This window comes from Henckelia pumila, chromosome 2, assembly GCF_033568475.1.
Source record: "Henckelia pumila isolate YLH828 chromosome 2, ASM3356847v2, whole genome shotgun sequence".
Lineage (NCBI taxonomy): Eukaryota > Viridiplantae > Streptophyta > Magnoliopsida > Lamiales > Gesneriaceae > Henckelia > Henckelia pumila.
The window spans coordinates 86,296,947-86,316,293 of NC_133121.1; the positions used below are offsets into that span (position 1 = coordinate 86,296,947).

The 19,347-nt window shown below is 34.3% G+C and overlaps 1 protein-coding gene across 1 annotated transcript; it reads right to left on the reverse strand.

Annotated features, from left to right (window-relative positions):
• Positions 1 to 2,281: 2,281 nt before the first annotated feature.
• LOC140882027 (protein NRT1/ PTR FAMILY 4.6-like) lies at positions 2,282 to 7,735 on the reverse strand. Its single transcript, XM_073287752.1, has 5 exons — positions 5,224 to 7,735; positions 5,013 to 5,118; positions 4,687 to 4,904; positions 3,558 to 3,998; positions 2,282 to 3,482 (listed from the first exon to the last, which is right to left on the reverse strand). Exons 1-5 carry the CDS (start codon positions 5,224 to 5,226, stop codon positions 2,502 to 2,504), a joined length of 1,749 nt encoding a protein of 582 aa, XP_073143853.1. The 5' UTR covers positions 5,227 to 7,735; the 3' UTR covers positions 2,282 to 2,501.
• Between the last annotated feature and the right edge of the window lie 11,612 nt (positions 7,736 to 19,347).

Sequence of the window (19,347 nt, forward strand, 5' to 3'; positions counted from 1 at the left end):
AAGTGTGTACGTAGATATTATATCTCTTGTATTTTAAAATTATTAAAATTCGAATTCATGATGTTCCAAAATCCATTTTGTACATAATATGTCAGATAGCGAAAATTTAATATATTCAACAAATATGTCATCATTCTCACCAACTGTAATTTTATGGGAAAGTTTTATGCCACCCCAGGGGCGTGGCAGAGTATGATTAGTTAAAATTAGTGGGCCTCACGTGGGGCCCACTGATTTTAACCAACCAGCATAGATCCCCATTTTACGTCTGGGTTGAGTAGATGCTACCCGCAGGGTAGTGGCCTACGGGTGACGTGGCGGCCCATGATTGATTAAAATTAATGGGTCCTATGTGGAACCCACTAATTTTGACCAATCATGGGGTTACACATAGAGCCGTCAATTTGGGTAAGGCCTGCCACACAATTTAAGTGGGTTGGGTTGACATTTTTTCAACCCAACAAAAGGTGGGCCTAGATGGGCCAACCCGCCAAGGCCTGCGACCCGCGCGGGTTGGCCCGCGAGCCTGGAGGATTAATAATTTATTTTTATTTTTATTATGATATATGTATTGTTTAATAAAAATTATGATTTTTTTTGTATTAATTACTTTATATAAAATTTACACACATGAAATCAATAATTTAAATTTTTATTAATATATTTCTATTAATATTTATTTATTAAATGATATTTATAATTAATTATAATTTTTTTATTTATTTTTATTTGTCATGAGCCAACCCGCCTATCCCGCAATCCACCTTGGGTTGGGTTGGGTTGAGGATTTTCGGCCCGCCAGGATGGTGGGTCGGTCCGCCAAAAGGTGGGTTTTTGGTGGGCCGGCCCGTTCCGCCATGGGCTGGCCCGTTTGACAGCTCTAGACTTACACATCATCCGCAGGATAGTGCCCTGCGGGCGACATGTACTAACCCTTATGTCTGATAGAAGACTTTGATTTAAATTTATTTCTGAAATTATATGTTCGATATTTTTTTTGTTTTTAATTTTAATACAAATTTATGGGAATATTATCCATGTCTTGAAAGTTTTCAAACAAATACAAATTTATGGGGATATATCCAAGACTGTCTTGAAAGTTTTCAAACAAGTAGCTAACTCTCTCATGCGTGAAATTGAAAAGATCATTTTTGGGGATTTTATCTATGCTATCTTATTCGGGCACTGTTCGAATGAGGATCCAACAGCACAAATTTTTTTGCATTAATTGACAAATTTACCCTCAAGTTCTTTAATAAAATATTTGTGGACGGTTATATATATATATATATATATATATATATATATATATATATATATAATATTGTTCATAAATTTAATATAAGATTATATGTGAGATTATTTTTTCAAATTTAAAATATTGTAAAAATTTAAACAAATTAGGAAAACGAGGATTATCATCGAAATGCCAAATAGTGACTTCAGCCACTTGAAAATTAAACTTTATTAGATTTTGTGTTTTTTCTAAAATAAATAATAAAAATTATATATATAACTAATAATATCATTAGTAATAATAAAGTAATTAAGAATAATAATATTAAAAATAACAAATTCATAATAATAATGCAAAAAAAAAATTAATGAAATATTTTATAAAATAAACATAATAATTAGATTAGCAATCATTGGCATTGTCTATTATTGATATGTTTACAATATCATCATCATCATTATTAATTTGTTTTTTCTAATTTGCTTTTACTTTTTAAATTTGTTAAAAAAAAAAAAAAGAATTAGAGCAGCTCAAAACTTTCTATTAAATTCGTGGGCAAAAGATATTATCTTTACTATTTTATTGAGGTGAGAGTCTTAGAAAAACTGTTTGGTGTGTTGGTTTGGATTTTATTAATCCAAAAATACCCCTCCACTCACCATGTTCTTTCTATTATTTTCAATTAAAATTTTTTTTTTAATTTTTTTCCCCCTTTCCAATTTTATTCATGTATTACGTCCCACATACATCGGGTGTGTCTCAATTGCTAGTTACTAAAAAGTTGGAGGATATTTGTCAATAAATGTGAAACAGGTAAAAAAAAAAAGAGTTTATTAAACTTTTGTGAAACCGTGAATCACGCTAAAATTCAAGAATTGAAAAAATAATACATTAATTCTAAGTATTTTACGATGCCATTAGCCTCGAATTTATGGTTTGAAGATACAAAATCTCTTTGATAATCATAATTGTGAAAAAATAAGTACAAGAGGTTAAATTTCTTTTCTTTTTTGTTTTTTTGAAGCAAAGGTTAAAATAATTTCTTACCATGGGAGCCATGGGAGATTATGGTATGTATGTTAATAAATTTATGGCGCAAGACATCAATTCAATTGATAAATCTTAGAATTATTATTGATTATATTATTCAAGAAAACATGAGCTGAAATATCAAGATGATCATACCATGATTTTGATTCCGAGGCTATATAATCAGAATCTTTTTCTCATGGGAAGAACGGTACACGTACATTTCTTGACATATTTAAACGTCGGGTGACGAGCTTTGCAGTTCATCATCCTCCCGACCATCAATTTGTGATGTTCTGTATCTGTATTTTCTTGCACAGAAGATATAGTACAAGCAGTTCAATACACTTAATATGCCCATGAACCAGTAAAATCTTTCCAGCCGATAGTGGTTTAAATTAGTCCCATATAGCCAAGGGGTTCGATGAAATGCTCCAGAGATGGAGTTGACTATGTGTACTAGCACCGAGCTCAGATAGTAACCCATTGCTAGTGAAGCCCATGATAGGGATGTTGCCAATGATCTCATGCTATATGGGGCTTCTGTGAAGAAAAAATCCATCATGCCAGCCAAGCTGAAAAGATCAGCTGAACCCAGAAAGAGGTATTGCAGCGCCACCCAGAGGCACGTAAGTGGTAGAGGTTGGGTCGAGTTTGTTAGGCCTGATTCTAATGCAACCTGCTTCCGTTTTGTTTCAACCAGAGCAGCTACTGCCATGGCTATGATTGAGAGAACTAGCCCGATTCCAATCCGTTGTAGATGTGTGATTCCCATTTCGGTGTTGGTCAGTTTCCTTGAAAATGGTGTGATAATGTGGTTGTAGCATGGTGCTAGTATCATTATGAAGAGGATGGGGAATACCGGGAGAGAGGCAGGTGGGATTCTTAAAGTTCCGACTTTAGTGTTCATGGTGGCAGCTTGTTGAATGGAGAAGGTAGAAAGCTGAGCGAGGCAGCAGTTAAGCATAATGGTTGACATGAATATGGGAAGAATCTTAAGGACAGATTTCACTTCTTCTACTTGTTTGACCGTGCAGCGAAGCCATGGTGGGGTTGGTGTGGCCTCTAATGCTTTGTTAAGGAAATTACGATCTCTCGTAATGTTTTCTTCATTGTCAATGGTCACCTTTGTATTCGATGGGGTTGGGCTTGTATTTTCAGCGGCACTGTTTGTTTTCCTTGAAGTCCAATACTTGTATAATGCTGCTGTTATTACCTATTGAAAATGAAATAGTTTAGCCTTTTCAACTTCTCAGAGATTCTAAAGCTATTAGCTACTTCTTAAACGTACCTTCAATATGGTTGTAATTGGACTTCCTGTGGGAATTTTGATCCTGTATTTAGCAGAGCCAAGGAGGAAAATTGGTATGGAGATCAAGATTGCTGCGGTTGCTATTCCGAGTCCCCACTGCCAACCTTTATTATCTTCAATCCACACCACAAATGTTACTGCAATCAATGCTCCACAAGAGAGACAGAACACATAGTAATTGAAGAAAGTTGATCTCTGCTTCCTTCCATGTGAAGTGTGCTCATCAAATTGCTCCGCACCGTGTGGAGGAAGTGAACCTTTTATTCCTCCAACACCTAGTGCTACCAAATAGAGGCCTACAAATAACATTACTGCATTCCCACGGTTAACTTCCTCGCTTGACGCATTTCTGTTAACTGAGGCGGAAACTGGTGGTTTCAGTGAAGGTGTGTGAGCTTGCACGGTGAGTATCAACAGACCCTGCACCATAATCACTGGGAGTCAGACAAATCATATGCTTTATAACACCTACGAGTATAGCGAAGTACACGATAGATGAAAAATTTGCTGCTTTTTGGGTACCCAACTTCAAACCAGGGGGTCATACCTATGCCTTCCGTAAAATTGTTTTGTTAACTAGTCACGTGCATGATCATGAATTAAATTATTATGTGGTGTTAGGCATCAATTATGAAGAATCTGGTGACCACACAGAGGTATGATACACTGTTTTCTCATTAAATTCAACAGATGGTTCTTCATGCTTTTAGTTTGTTGAATCCTAACCCAATATTGTGCTTGGCGTTGATCCAGCAAATTTTAGCTTTGACCCTTCTTGGGACTCTGTTCTTCAATTAAACCAGACCCCGTAAAAATACTGAAGCTGGCATTGGTGTCTTTTATTTAGCATGAGTGTATTATAACCAAATAATTATTATAACCGTTTTAGGTATCTATGCATCTTTCCCTCATCTGTGAAACTCAGTAGTCAGTACTAATTTTCACCTTGCTAGTGTGATGAATACAGGGTAATTATTTAGCTCTGGAGTGTTCAATTTATAATTTCTAAGTAACATTGGTTGACTGTTTATTGAGCAAATGAATAGTTATAAAATTGAAATCCATGAATACCAAGTCATTATAGTTTTGAAGGTAGGCCAAACGTTACCAGAAATTCTGTTGTTGCACTTATTAGATAGATTGAATAGGTGGTGAAGTAGGAGTCAGATAAGAAGCCGCCAAGGAGAGCGAGGAGGAAAGCAGTGCCCATGAAGTTGGTAACGATGTTTGCCGAAGCTGACGGAGAAAAATGCATGAACTTTGACAAATAAAGTACCAAGTTGCTTGCATTAGCAAGGAATGCTAGGTTCTCCAAGACTTCTGCAACTATAAGTTTAGTATAGGAAGTTAAAGAATTAAAACTATCGTATTTATACAGGATAAAAAATTAATGATACAGCAAGTAGAACTATTATCGACTTAGAGACACGCTACCCAAGACAAAAGTGGCTGCAGGCACACCACCGTGACGGTCTTTGAGGGCTGGTCTATTTTTCCAATCTGCGTAGCCTTCCCACATGTTGAAGGGTTGCCCTTTATCCTACAAATCGATAGAATATACAAAAATGTAAGTGAGCATCTTAATCGTGGTGAAGAACATGAGTGAAAAATAGAAAAGCAAAAGGGAATCAGCACTCGAGCGGACCATTTCTTCTTTCAGAGTTGCAAAATAAGTTGCAAAATGAAATTTTATCAGAGAATATGCAGTCTAAGCAGATGCCAGTCGCCAGTCGCCAGAGGACTAGTATTTAAATAGTGTGGATATTAGGTTGTCCAACATGAATGGAAGAATCTGGATTTCATGAGTACTCCGTACCCATGTGGTTCCAAGATAGTGATTTATTTAGTTTCTAGACAAATGAATGCTTTTCTGTAAGTCAGCTTATGTTCCTAATATCAATATTATGATGAATAATGAGCAGTGATTCTGATCAAAATGTCATGCTTTCAGAGGTTAAGAGGAAAATAAAAAATATTAAACTAAGTAGCATAAGAAAGATAAAGATTCTTTTATCGTCAGCTTGATTATCATTTTTTGTTACTCCAGATTAACATCCACTGCGCTTCTCCAACAATTTACATACCACCATGTTTCTGTTCAGTGATCTTAGCAAGGACTGGATCTGTCTTATTAAACTTTATATGAACCTAGTTCAATTTCCTATGGTAGACGAAGACATTTACTATTTCCCATAATAGAGAGATTGTCCCAACTTTTAGCAGATTTTTTTCCCCTTTTTCGAGAGGACGTTTGGCTGTTTTAACAGCCGTTTACGATACAGTTTTCCTCCCTCAAATGTTGTCAAGTCCTCATGGTCTTATTCGTGCCAGCTTGTTGTCATTTAAATTTCAGTATCAATATAATTTATTCTCACTGCTACCGGATGCATCTTATGGAGGGCGCTGGTATGTTCTAATTATTTGATTTGTGTTTATATCATTTTCCTTCTAGGGCTGCTGGAATGTTCACTTTAGTAAATTAAAATATTGGACAACGAACATGTAAATGTGTGAAGAGATGACTAGTTTGCAAATTTTGTGGTTTGAATTCCATAAACAATTGTGGCCATGGTTATGCAACATTTACATCCATGTCATGCTAGAAGTGCCCTCTCTGGCTTTCTGGTGATAATGTTTCCTTATTCCACTCAGAGTTTATCATATTGCACGCACTATAAGTCTGTATGGTAAAGAAATATTGAAAACACAAATGATTTTACTGTAGATAATTTGAGGATTAATAAAAGTGGCTTACCATCCTTTCAATGACATAATTACCAAGTAGAAGGTATTACAACATTTTATAGCAGCACCTTGATAGATTGAAATTTGAAACAAATTCTTGGATGATCGAGTTCGTTGGATTAGATAACTAACTGCATTAATCGAGGGCTATTGGTTAAAGTAGATGCTGGAAAGATTGAATTCTCCTAATCTAACTGTAGTTACCAATTCATGTGTAGGAATCAAAACATTTAATAATAAATTGCATGGTGATAAGGGATTCTTAGGATAACCTTACGCTCAATCTCAAAATTATCTAGAATTTTCTTTTTTGTTTGAACATTTTTAATAGTTTCCAGTCTCTACGTGAGTATTCTGCTACATCGTTGCTACTTGTCTCTAAATATTTTGACTAAGATTAGTTCGGTTTTTTTTTTTTTTATATACAGCTACTGGATGAGAAAATGTTAGTGCTTTGACTTGTATCTTGTCTTCTGGCCCTTCTTTATTTATTTACTTCTATATATTGTATTAAAGAGCTATGAGAACTTGGCTAGTAAGCAGTTGTCTCTGAGCCATTCTTTATATCACTCCTTTTACCTCTTGCCATGTTACTTGATTCGCGTGAATCCTATTGTCTAATTGTTTTTATTTTGAATGCAAAAATAGCGTAGCTATTATTAATGTGCCAATGTACTTCAAAACATTACCATTTTTTTTTTGAAATAGAACATTACCATTTTTAGTGTGTCATGGTTGTAATGATAGTAAAATATAAGATTTTTCAGATACAATAGGGCGTTCAAAGACCTCCAAAAATATTTGCAGTGATATTGTTTTCCATCCTCTGGTAGTGCAGCAGGCCCATTGAACCAGCCACAGATCATTGTCTTGTTAAGCTATTACCTGATCAATTGTCTAATCAGATGGTTTGGGTTTTCGGATTAAGGCTTGTACAATGAGTAATGAGCTTATGACATTGTGCATTTAATAGCCAAAGAATTGAAGTGGAATAGTGAAAATGCTCAAAAACTGTCTAATTAAATGCTTCTATCCAAGGAATTTTGGTACACATTCACCCTTTCTTGTGTAGATTATTGATTTTAATAGCAGCGAAATCAGCTGAAACGTGTAGAGCGTTTCTGTTTCGAAGAGTTTGTTTTAAAAATTCACCAGTGTGCCATTATGGATTTCGGGGCTTGATGTTCTCATCTTTGATGTGATATATTGCTAGCTTATTATCCTCTCAAATCAGATATATTTGTTGTAAAGTTCTTAAAATCTACTATCATGTTATTGTGAACATTCATCAAATATTATATGCTTCGGAGTTCGGAGCATTTCTCAAATGTGAATGAGTTTCTTTTACTTGACTGAAGTTGATGAGAAAAATATGAGTCCAACTGAGGAATTTAGACTTTCCATATTTTGTGTGTGTGAGAGGTGGGGGAGGGAGAGTCGGCGGGGTGTTTGTAAAGATTCCTAGTTTTGTGCATGTGTAGTTTTCAGTCATAAAGTATGAATATGAAGTTTCATTTAACCCTCTTCCTGAAGAAAAGGGGCACTCTTGCAGTCCCTTTCAGTCCTGGATAATTGGCTAAATATCCACGGGACACGAATTAGCTTAATGTCCTTAATTTTTTTCCCATGTTTGATGACGTATACATCTGGATGTGGTGCAGTGATCATTATCAAACTCGAGGAACTACAAATTTTTTTTCATTACTTGAAGATTCATGCTATATTGTTTTACATTTGCATTCTCCTATTCATGTAAATATTACTTCAATATATGGCTCTTGTCAAAGATTTGGCTAATGTGACAACTTAGAACATGCTGGAGAAAGGAGAAAGAGTCGAAATCGAACGTTCTCTCGAACCACTACTTGTGTTCTTTAAGTGGAATCTCTAATGACAACTTATTGTGTACGTTGGTTATACAGGTACGATAAAGTTGCCGACGCATCCAAGTTCCTAAACCTTGTCTGCCTGAAACCAGAAGTACCGTTGGTAACCTGCCAAAGTGGTGATCGAGTTGGACCATGGCAAAATGTGCCGCCCCAATTAGAATGTCACTACCAGGTCTGGTATGTTCTGGTTAGAAATAGACCAATCTATGAATACATGCCATACCTATGGTAGTGGGGCTGGGATGGGGTATAGTGAGTGAGGTGGGGTGATGAAAAGAATCCCTTTCAGTAAAAGTACTCAAATTAAAGAAACAATTTCTTGACATGTACAACTGATATTTTGTGTTACGATTATGTAATAGTATTTTTAGGAACTGGTGAAAAATAATGATTATTTTGGAAGATAGAAGAAGGTAAAAGTTTGGTTTTAGGAAAAGTGAATAGAAGTAGATGATAGCATTTGCCTTATTTTATGAATGAGAAACTGTTTATGGAAAACTATATAATAAACATTGCCTTTTAGAGCTTTATTATCTTCATCTTTAGATTTTTATTCACTTTTAATACCGCATCGGATACTTGGCTTGATAACCATAGGATGAGTTTGTTAATCCAATTTCAACCATTGTTTACTTTCAAAAAATTAATTCTTCTCAAATCTCAAGACCCGTTATTCAGCCCTTATTTCATGAGATATCTCATCCTTAATTACATAAGGTATAACATATCCTGAACAATATTTGTGAAATTTTTTTTTTACAGAAATCGTAATCTACCCTCCTTTAATTCTTTTGTTTCCTCCCTAATTTCTTTATCTCTTTTTTATAACTCAGTTTATCAATTTTAAAACAATACATATTTTTATACCCAATAATTTTGATACGTGAAAATGACTCAATTGTGAATCAATAATAATTTACTATATTAAAAAAATAATCAAATCCAAATTATATATGAATACAAAATTAAACATAAGATTATTTAACATAAGTATAGGTTAAAACTGTAATTCGTAAATCAATCATTGTTTAAATCCCAAAATTAATAACTTAAAGTAAACATGTTATTGTTTATCCATCATTATTACACATCCTTCAAAATTATTTTAATTGTCTTAGTATGATTTATTACATGCAATCTCATCTCACTAAATAAACGCAATCTTAATCTCGAAGATTTACTCAATACACATCAAAAAATAATGGTGCAATTCCTTGTCCCCAACAAAAATATGTGTGTAATGGAAAAATGTCTGTCAATCGAATCACTCATGTTAGATAAAGTCATAAGTGGTAGGGTAACATTAAATTGAGAGTCAAGAGTGTTATAGGTGACGTTTGGATCAAAGAGTTTGAGCGGATTTGGTTCAAAATTAAAATAAAAGATTTAAAATTTTTATGTTAGTTAAATACATTTTTATACTTCCATTTTAACTCCATTATTCAACTTAGGTAGTGTTTGTGAGAACTTTTAAAAAGTACTTTTCGGAAAATTTTGTTAAGAAAAATTGAAAAATGCTTCCATAAAGCTCTACAAAACACTAAACCATTTCTTTTGGTTTTTATGTTGAAAAGGGATAATTAAAAAATTTATGCAATTTAAAAACTCTCTTTTGTTGTATCCCTTCGAAATAAGATTAAAAATATTATGATTTCCCCACTTGACGTACTTGGCATCATGTTTTTATAATCGAACCAGTAATCGAATCGGTAAACTCTTAAAAAAACATGTTTTTATATATATATATATACCAAAGATTAAAATCTAAACAACAAATATAATCAAAATATCAAATATAATTATATATATTTTATAAGATAAATATAAATTAATATAAGCTCAAACACTACTAAAATATAATTTTAAAAACTTTAAAACCAAATAATCATGTATATATAACCAAAAACAAAATTTTTTAAATTTTCAATATTTTTTTACGGATATAAGAAATCATTAATTTTTTTAAAAAAAATTAAATGTTTTTTTAAAAATTATTAATTTTGTTTTGTAAAAAATAGATGAATCGTTTCACCGATTCAAGACCGGTCCGACCGGTTCTTGATCGATTTTGATCGGTTCCAAGCAGTTTGACCGAATAAATTATTTTTGAAATTATTCCAGATCGGATCCATGACCGGTTTGTGATCGATCCGATTTTTAAAACATTATTTAACATAAAAAATAATTCTACAATGAATTTCTTTTGAAACTGAATTTCTACAACAACTAAATTTTTAATAAATTTGGAAAAAAATCTACAACACAAAAAATAAGGATAAACTAAGTACTTTAAAATTTTAAAAAACATTAAATTTACAATACATTATATTTATATTATGATTCACACACGTAATGCGTATACTAAGTGGACTAATATATAGAAATAATCTATACTATTTTATTAAGTGTGCGCGAGTTATAAAAACTATTTTTGGTGTCATGGTCATTTTTTAAAAAAATTTCATTATACCCCACACCTCACACTGACAAAAACTCTTTTTCATGGCCTATTTTCTCCCACTTTCTAATCGATTTTTCCTCTAACCTCCTTCATCCTTTTCCATTTTTTTCTCTGTCAAACTCAAATTTCCTCTTTAGACACTTTTATCGAACTGAAGTCTTTACCACATTATATATTTACGGAACACGCATCGCGTGTACCATGGTGACTTGTATATAAAAATGTTATCCCACACTCTAGGATTCGGTGAATCTATGGGCGCCGGCTGCTGAAGCCCATGTCATTTTTTTCATTTCTTTAAAAAATTAAATTGTGGTTTTTGTAAAAATGTCCGGCTATGCCCATGTCATTTTTAAAAAAAATTAAATTGGGGCTTATGTGAAAATTGGGAATCTATTTTATTTCCCGTGTACTCCGATGGCCATCACCAGCAGTCCAACACAAATGACCATCACCATCACCATCATCATCGTCATTAACCACCATCAATGGTGAACGGCGCCGACGGCTGACGACTATTTAGGGCAGATCTAGACATAAGTTGTAGTTGTCGGTTAAGGGTCACAGGGCCCAATCTCGTCCATACCTTTCTTACTGTTGTGGTTCACGCCGGTTCCAAGTTCCAGAATCGCACAGGTGATGGGGCGGTGCAAATTGGTGGCTGCCAGAGGCGCGTTTGTGGCGATAATTGGCGGTGGTCGGAGGCGCGATGCTGGCGATGACCGACAGTGGTGATGGTGGCCGTCAACAAGGTGGGAGATGAGGGATTGTGTATTCTTTAAAAAAATTTGAAAAATGACATGGGTGTCAGCTTGGCGCCACCTCACATATGGTGCATATAAGTGTCAAAATAGACTAGGTGTGTCGGGTTAACTGTCATACAAAATTGGTGGGTTGAGTTGATAATTTTCTAACCCGCCTGAAAGGTGGCCAACCCGACACGCACCGCCTAGTGGTGGGATGAGGGTGTTGCGGGTCGGCTCGCCAAAATCCGTCAATTTACACGTAGACTCGTCGGGTTGGCCCACCCGCCACCTAAAATAGGTGGGTTGAGTTGGTGTCTTCCCAACCCGCCTAAAAGGTGGGCCACCCCTCCCCGCCCCGCCTAATAGTGGGTTGCGACGGATTGTGGGCCGGTCCATCCCGCTAGCCCGAAATTGAAATTTATATCATATGATTCATCTTGGATTCGCATTTTCGAGACGACCTTATCATGAAAATTTCAAGACAATCAGAATTGTTTTGGGCACGGATGCACGTGGATCTCCCGGGCCTCGCACCCTAGGGTGCGTGATATCAAAACTGATATAAATATATATTTGTAGCCTTTAAACAAAAACTAAATAACATAGATTAAGGCCCCGTTTGGTTTCAAAAGTCAGGCCAAAAAATCACTTTTTTTTTAAAAAAAAATGCTTTTCAGTTAACAAGGTGTTTGGTTGACAAAAAAAATGCTTAAATAAGCACTTTTTTAAGTCAAAATTAGAGTTTTTTTAAAAGCAAAAAATTGTTGTTTTTTTAAAAGAACTTATTTTAAAAAATCTCTACAAAATCCAAACGGACTTTAAGTCTCTTGTGAAATGGTCTCACAGATCGAATCGACCCGATCTATATTTATAAAAAATTAATAGTTTTTTTATGAGTTGAATAGGAACGGAGATGATATCATAAATTTGACTCGTAAAATAAACTTATTAGAGTTTTTGTGATAGAATAATAGAAAAATGCGATAAAATTAGGAAATTTTAAGAATAAATAACTAAATAAATCAACATATCTATATCTAATATATATGTATAAAACCATGTATAAGATTTTAAATTGTTTATTTATTTTGGTGTCTCTGAGATATTTAAATTTCTGATATTGTTCATTGATGAATTGATTGAAATATAATATTAATATTGTTCATTGATGAATGAATTGAAATATAATATTAATTATGTTTTATAACATGAGAATCCGCAGCCGCTACCCTTAGACAAAATTCTAAAAATCGCAAAGTACGCTAAAGCGTGGAGGCCAAACTTCAAGCTTAAACAAGCTTAGTACGAACTTAAAAAAAAATGTTTATCTCTCCATTATTATAAACCTTTTTAACAACTTTTTTATGAGTTTCGCTTTTAATTCTCTTTTTTTTAAATTTTTTTTAAATTTCATTTATCCATATTTATAATTTTATTTACACAATATTATTAATTAATATTTTTAATTTAATTTTTTAATAGTATTTAATTTTATTAAATTAATTTTTATAAAATTAATAATTTGACAAAAATAAACTAAAAAAGCCTATAAAATAAAAATAGTATCTATGGGCTAGTTTGGATAACTAAAAAGAGAATTTAATGAAAAATAAATTACATAAATTGAGAAAATAACGTTACATCAAATTGCGAAATTAAAAACAACATACAAAAATTAAAAAAGTACAAGTACAAATACAAATAAAAATACAATTATACAAACACAAATACAACTACAAATCCAAATCTAGTGCATACTTCATTTCTTTCTAATCATTTCACAAGCATGAAGATGCACACAGTTCTTTCTCTGTCATTTCTGTGGTATCTTTCATAAGGACGACATACTCATGTTGGAAGACTTCAGATTTTTTGTTTTCATTCATTCAAACCCTCCAATTTATCTAATTTTCGGTGAGTGTACTCTGTAAATTTTTCCAATACTTTCTCCGTAATTTCTTGCATCTCTTCCAATATTGTAAATTTGGATTTACCCTCCCTCTTAGCTAGAGCTGTCAAACGGGCCAACCCACGGCGGGGCGGGCCGGCCCACCAATAACCCACCTTTTGGCGGGTCGATGGCGGGCCGACCCACCATCCTGGCGGGTTGAAAATCATCAACCCAACCCAACCCAAGGTGGGTTGCGGGTTAGGCGGGCCGGCCCGCGAGTTGGATCACGACAAATAAAAATAAATAAAAAATATTATAATTAATTATAAATATCATTTCATAAATAAATATTAATAGAAACATATTAATAAAAAATTTAATTATTGATTTCATGTGTGTAAATTTTATATAAAATAATTAATACAAAAAAAATCACAACTTTTATTAAAAAATACATATATAACAATAAAAATAAAAATAAATTATTAATTTTTCAGGCCCGCGGGCCAACCCGCGCGGGTCGCGAGCCTAGGCGGGTTGGCCCATCTAGGCCCACCTTTTGTTGGGTTGAAAAAATTTCAACCCAACCCACTTAAATTGTGTGGCGGGCCGGGCCAACCAAGCGAGCCTAACCAAAATTGACGGCTCTACTCTTAGCTGTCTTTTGGCCTATTGAACGAGTGTGGACTTCGTAGTCATCCACATCAACACTTGTGTTTGGATTAGAAGAAGATGTGTGTGCTCCTGATTTAGATTTTCTTGTCTTTTTTTTTTTCCTGAAGGGATGGTCTCGTGATTGTGTAGCGTACTTCTCACATTCTCTGAAAATTCTCCAAACATGTTCATACTTGAAAAACTTATTCTTTTTATTACTCATCCACTCTTCATGTGCCTTGGTTATTATATCATCATCACTCCAACAGCTCGCATGGTTGCTATGACACTTATTATAGATTCCACTAAACTCACTCACCTTTGAAAGTTAAAGAAATGTGATTTTACCTGCTTCAATTGACTCTCCGTAGTTCTAACAGGATGATGTCCGTTGCACTCCTATCTAATACGTTTCCAGAAAGCTTCCTCTTTTTGTGCATTGCCAATCACTGGATCGGTTCTTACAGAGATCCATGAGCGTGCGCACCTTGTCTTCTTTTAGTGACCAAGTAGTCTTCTTCTTATTCTTGCGACATCTTCTTCATAGCCCGTCTCTGAATTCCTATCAAGGGTAATGTTTTCGAGATCATTTTTCATGTCCTAGGACGCCTCAACAAAACGTTGTAGTTGAGAAAAAAAATAGGACACTAGTAGAGATTGCAAGAACCATGTTTTGCGAGCATTTTATACCAAAATTTTTTGGACTGAAGCAATGAGCACTGCTTGTTACATCATCTATCGGGTATCAATGAGGTCAATTCTCAAGAAAACTCCATATGAACTATGGAGGAGGAGAAAACCTAATATTTCATAATTTCGGGATTTTTTTTTATCAAAAATCTACATTCACAACAATGGTAAGGGCAATATTGGTAAATTCGATGCAAAATCCGACAAATGTATTTTTCTTGAGTATTCTACTACTAATAAAGCTTATAGAGATTTTAATAAATGCCTAGTTGTAGAAGAATCTATTCATGTTTTTTCAATGAATCTTACACTTGTTTGTCTAGATCTCCTTGCAGTAACAATGATGATATAGATGCACTCGAAGAAAAGATGGTCTCATCAAGCCTAAATGAAAATGACGATGCAAATGACAAAGAGGACACACCTCTTTCAAAGGAGTGGATGCCTCACAAAGATAATCACATGGATCTCATCATTGGAAGTCCTTCAAAGGAAGTATCTACTCATTTTTCTATTAATAATGTGTGCAATAATCTTGATTTTATTTCTCATATAGACCCTAAGTGCATTGAAAAATAATTGATTGATGATTCATGGATAATTGCTATGCAAGATGAGTTGAATGAATTTAAAAGAAATAAAGTATGGTATCTTGTGCCTAGACCTGTTGATAGACCTGTTATAGGAACTAAATGAATATTTAGAAATAAACTTGATGAGCATGATAATATCACTAGAAATAAAGCTAGACTTGTAGAAAAAAGATATAGTCAAGAAGAGGACATTGATTATTACGAGACTTATGCATCTGTTGCTAGACTTGAATCTATTCGCATGCTACATGCTTTCGCTTGCTCTAGAGATTTTAAATTATTTCAAACAGATGTTAAAAGTGCCTTCCTGACTGGTGATTTGAAAGAAGAAGTTTATGTTGATCAATCATCTGGCTTTGTAGATCCTCACTTTTCTGATCATGTTTATATATTTGATAAAACATTGTATGGATTGAAACAAGATCCAAGAGCTTGGTATGATAAATTATTTGTTTTCCTTGTTTCGAATGGTTTTTCTATAGGAAAAGTTGATATTACTTTGTTTACTATGGTTAAAGAAAATGATCTACTCATTGTACAAATTTATGTATATGATATTAATTTTGGTGCTACTAATGAGCTTTTATGTCGAGAATTCTCTAAGCTTATGTAGAATCACTTCGAAATTAGCATGATGGGCGAACTCAATTATTTACTTAGATTGCAAATCAAACAATGCAAAGATGATTTTTTAATAAACCAAGAAAGATACATCAAGGAAATTCTCAAGAAGTTTGGTATGGAGAATTCAAAAGCATCATCTACACCAATGAGCTCGGTCAGACTCGACAAGGATGAAAATGGTAAACCTGTAAATCAAAAATTGTTTCGTAGCACGATAGACTCCCTACTTTATCCAACTACAAGTAGATCCGGTATTATGTTTAGTGTTTGCTTGTGTGCACGATTTCAATCGTGTCCAAGAAAGTCACATTTATTAGCCTTAAAACACATTTTTAAATATCTTTCAAATGCTTCAAATTTCGGCTTATGGTATTCCTAAAATTCATTTTTTGATTTAAAATCATACTGTGATGCCGACTTTGGTGGTTATAAGGTGGATAAAAAAATTACTAGTGGAATTTGTTTCTATTTGTGAAATTTTTTGGTGTCTTGGTTTTCATAAAAAGAAAATTGTGTTGTGTTATCAACGATCGAAGCCGAATATATGGCTGTCGGTAGTTGTTGTGCGCAAATTCTTTGGATGAAGCACCAATTGCTTGACAATGGTGTATCTTTTACAAAAATTCCTATTTTTTGTGATAATACAAGCACAATATGTTTTACAAAGAATCATATTCAACATTCTTGAACTAAAATTGATATACGACATCATTTTGTTCAATGTGATAATCATTTTATTTGTGATTACATTTAAAAAATGAAGCTGAAGTTCTATATGTTGATATGAATTCTTATGAATGAAAGGCAAACACGATTATAGCGAATCGCACCCTCAATTCGAATACAAAAGAAATCAAATATTTTGTCCCGACTTTTGAAACAAGTAACAGATTTGGATCTCCACCTCTAGTTAAACCCGTAACTAGCAACAGAGAATCACGATAGAAAAACAATCAATAATTCAATTAGACCTTCAAAGGAACCTGTCTTTGACAACCCAAGTGAAAAATCGATTGACAAACGCCACAAAGTTGAAGAACTTTGATAAGTTTGATTTTGAATAAAACACAAAGATTCAATAAAATTCTAGAGAGAATTTTATGTATGGAATAATTAATAATCTGAAAATCTTAATTGTTATTCAATAATGAATGTTTGTTGTATTTATAATACAACTACAAAAATAATAAAAGATATCGCAAAATATATCTAAAGATATAATAATATATCCTAAAAGTTTCCTAGTAGAAATAAAAGACTCAAAATAGACAAAATAATACCAAAATACTAAGATTTCCGAACACACACACACAAACACCTTCGGTGCATGTAAAAGTACGTAGCGCGAGCGCGCTAAAGCTACGCAGGGGTAGCACGGGCGCGCAGGGATGAAGGCGCGGGCGCGCTAAAGTCACACATATTCTCCGTCAATTTATAATTCATCGGCGCGAGCGCGGGCGCGCGTTGGGTTCGCATTGGACAGTGCGGGCGCGCGAGGGTTGAGGCGCGGGCGCACTAAGGCTAAGAATTTGATCTTAAATTCTTCACTTTGTTGACCTCCTTTGACCTCAATAAGATTATAACATCCCCCAAATTGAATATCAAGAAATCCAACGCCCTCTTGTGACTTCACCATCAAAGATTGAAGTGCTTCCTTGAACCTTTTAACTCGGCCTCTCGTAACTGGTCGTCGTGGTATCTCCAACGGATCCTTAGCCACTTGTTCAGCATGCGAGACATCCATGATCGCATCATCCTCCCCTTTTGAAAATAATTTGTCCTCAAATCTTTATCATCACCTACATCAAACGGAGACAAATCAGAAACATTGAAAGTAGCACTGACATTATACTCACCTGGCAAATATAATTTGTAAGCATTATCATTGATCCTCTCCAAGACTTGAAATGGTCCATCTCCTCTTGGTAACAATTTAGAACATCGCTTCTCCGGAAAACGCTCCTTCCTCAAGTGCAACCAAACCCAATCACTGGGTTCAAACACGACCTTTTTTTTACCTTTGTTTGCTTGCTTTGTGTACTGCAAGTTCTTTTTCTCAATGTTCGCTTTCACCTTCTCATGTAAATTTCTCACAAACTCAGCCTTTTTCTTTCCATTCATGTTAACCCTTTCACTCATAGGCAACGACATTAAATCCAACGGGGTTAAAGGATTAAAATCATACACAATTTCAAATGGTGAAAAATTTGTAGTAGAATGCACATTACGATTATATGCAAACTCAACAAATGGCAAACATTCTTCCCAACTCTTCAAATTCTTTTTAATTATAGCACGCAACAAAGTTCCTAACGTCCTATTAACAACCTCAGTTTGACCATCCGTTTGAGGATGACATGTAGTCAAAAACAGTAATTTAGTACCAAGTTTGCACCATAATGTTTTCCAAAAGTAGCTCAAGAAACGAGTATCTCTATCAGACACAATACTCCTAGGTATGCCATGCAATCTAAAAATTTCATTAAAGAACAAGTCTGCAACATAAGATGCATCATCAGATTTATGACAAGCAATAAAATGAGCCATTTTCGAAAATCTATCAACCACCACAAACACAGAATCCCTCCCCTTCTTAGAACTTGGTAATTCTAAAACAAAATCCATAGAAATGTCTACCCATGGTTCACTAGGAACGGGAAGTGGAGTATATAATCCATGTGGTTGTGTCTTAGACTTAGCTTTCCTACAAGTCACACATCTCTCACAAATATTCTCAACATCATGCTTCATATGTGGCCAATAAAAATGTTCATACAAAGTATCATAAGTTTTAGCCACACCAAAATGTCCCATTAAACCACCCCCATGAGATTCCCTAACAAGTAACTCACGAATGGACGATTTAGGCACACACAATTTATCTTCCTTAAACAAATATCCATCATGCACGAAAAATTTATCTTTTGGACCATGCAAACATGACGCATAAATCTCACCAAAATCAAGATCACTAGCATACAACTCCTTCACATACTCAAATCCTAAAAACTTAGAATCTAGAGTAGATAGAAGCACATACCTTCGTGATAGAGCATCCGCTACCACATTTTCCTTCCCTTGCTTGTACTTGATAATGTAGGGAAAAGTCTCTACAAACGCTACCCACTTGGAATGTCTCTTGTTCAGCTTTTGTTGTCCTTTGAGATGCTTCAAAGACTCATGATCCGTATGAATCACAAATTCTTTTGACCTCAAATAATGATGCCACATTTCAAGCACACAAACCAAGGCATAAAATTATTTGTCGTAGGTAGGATAATTCAACGCTGCTCCACTTAGCTTAGCTTCTCACTGAAGTATGCAATTGGTCGTCCTCCTTGCATCAAAACACCTCCAATCCCTACACCTGACGCATCACATTTAATTTCAAATGTATTAGAAAAATCAGGCAATACAAGTAAAGGAGCATTAATTAATTTTTGCTTAATAATATCAAAAGACTTCTTTTGCTCCTC

Coding starts and splice junctions, on each gene's coding strand:
- LOC140882027 (XM_073287752.1), bottom strand. Junction 4,905..5,012: donor TGCAGCCACTTTTGTCTTGG/GTAGCGTGTCTC, acceptor CTAAACTTATAG/TTGCAGAAGTCTTGGAGAAC. Junction 3,999..4,686: donor GTGCAACAACAGAATTTCTG/GTAACGTTTGGC, acceptor ATTATGGTGCAG/GGTCTGTTGATACTCACCGT.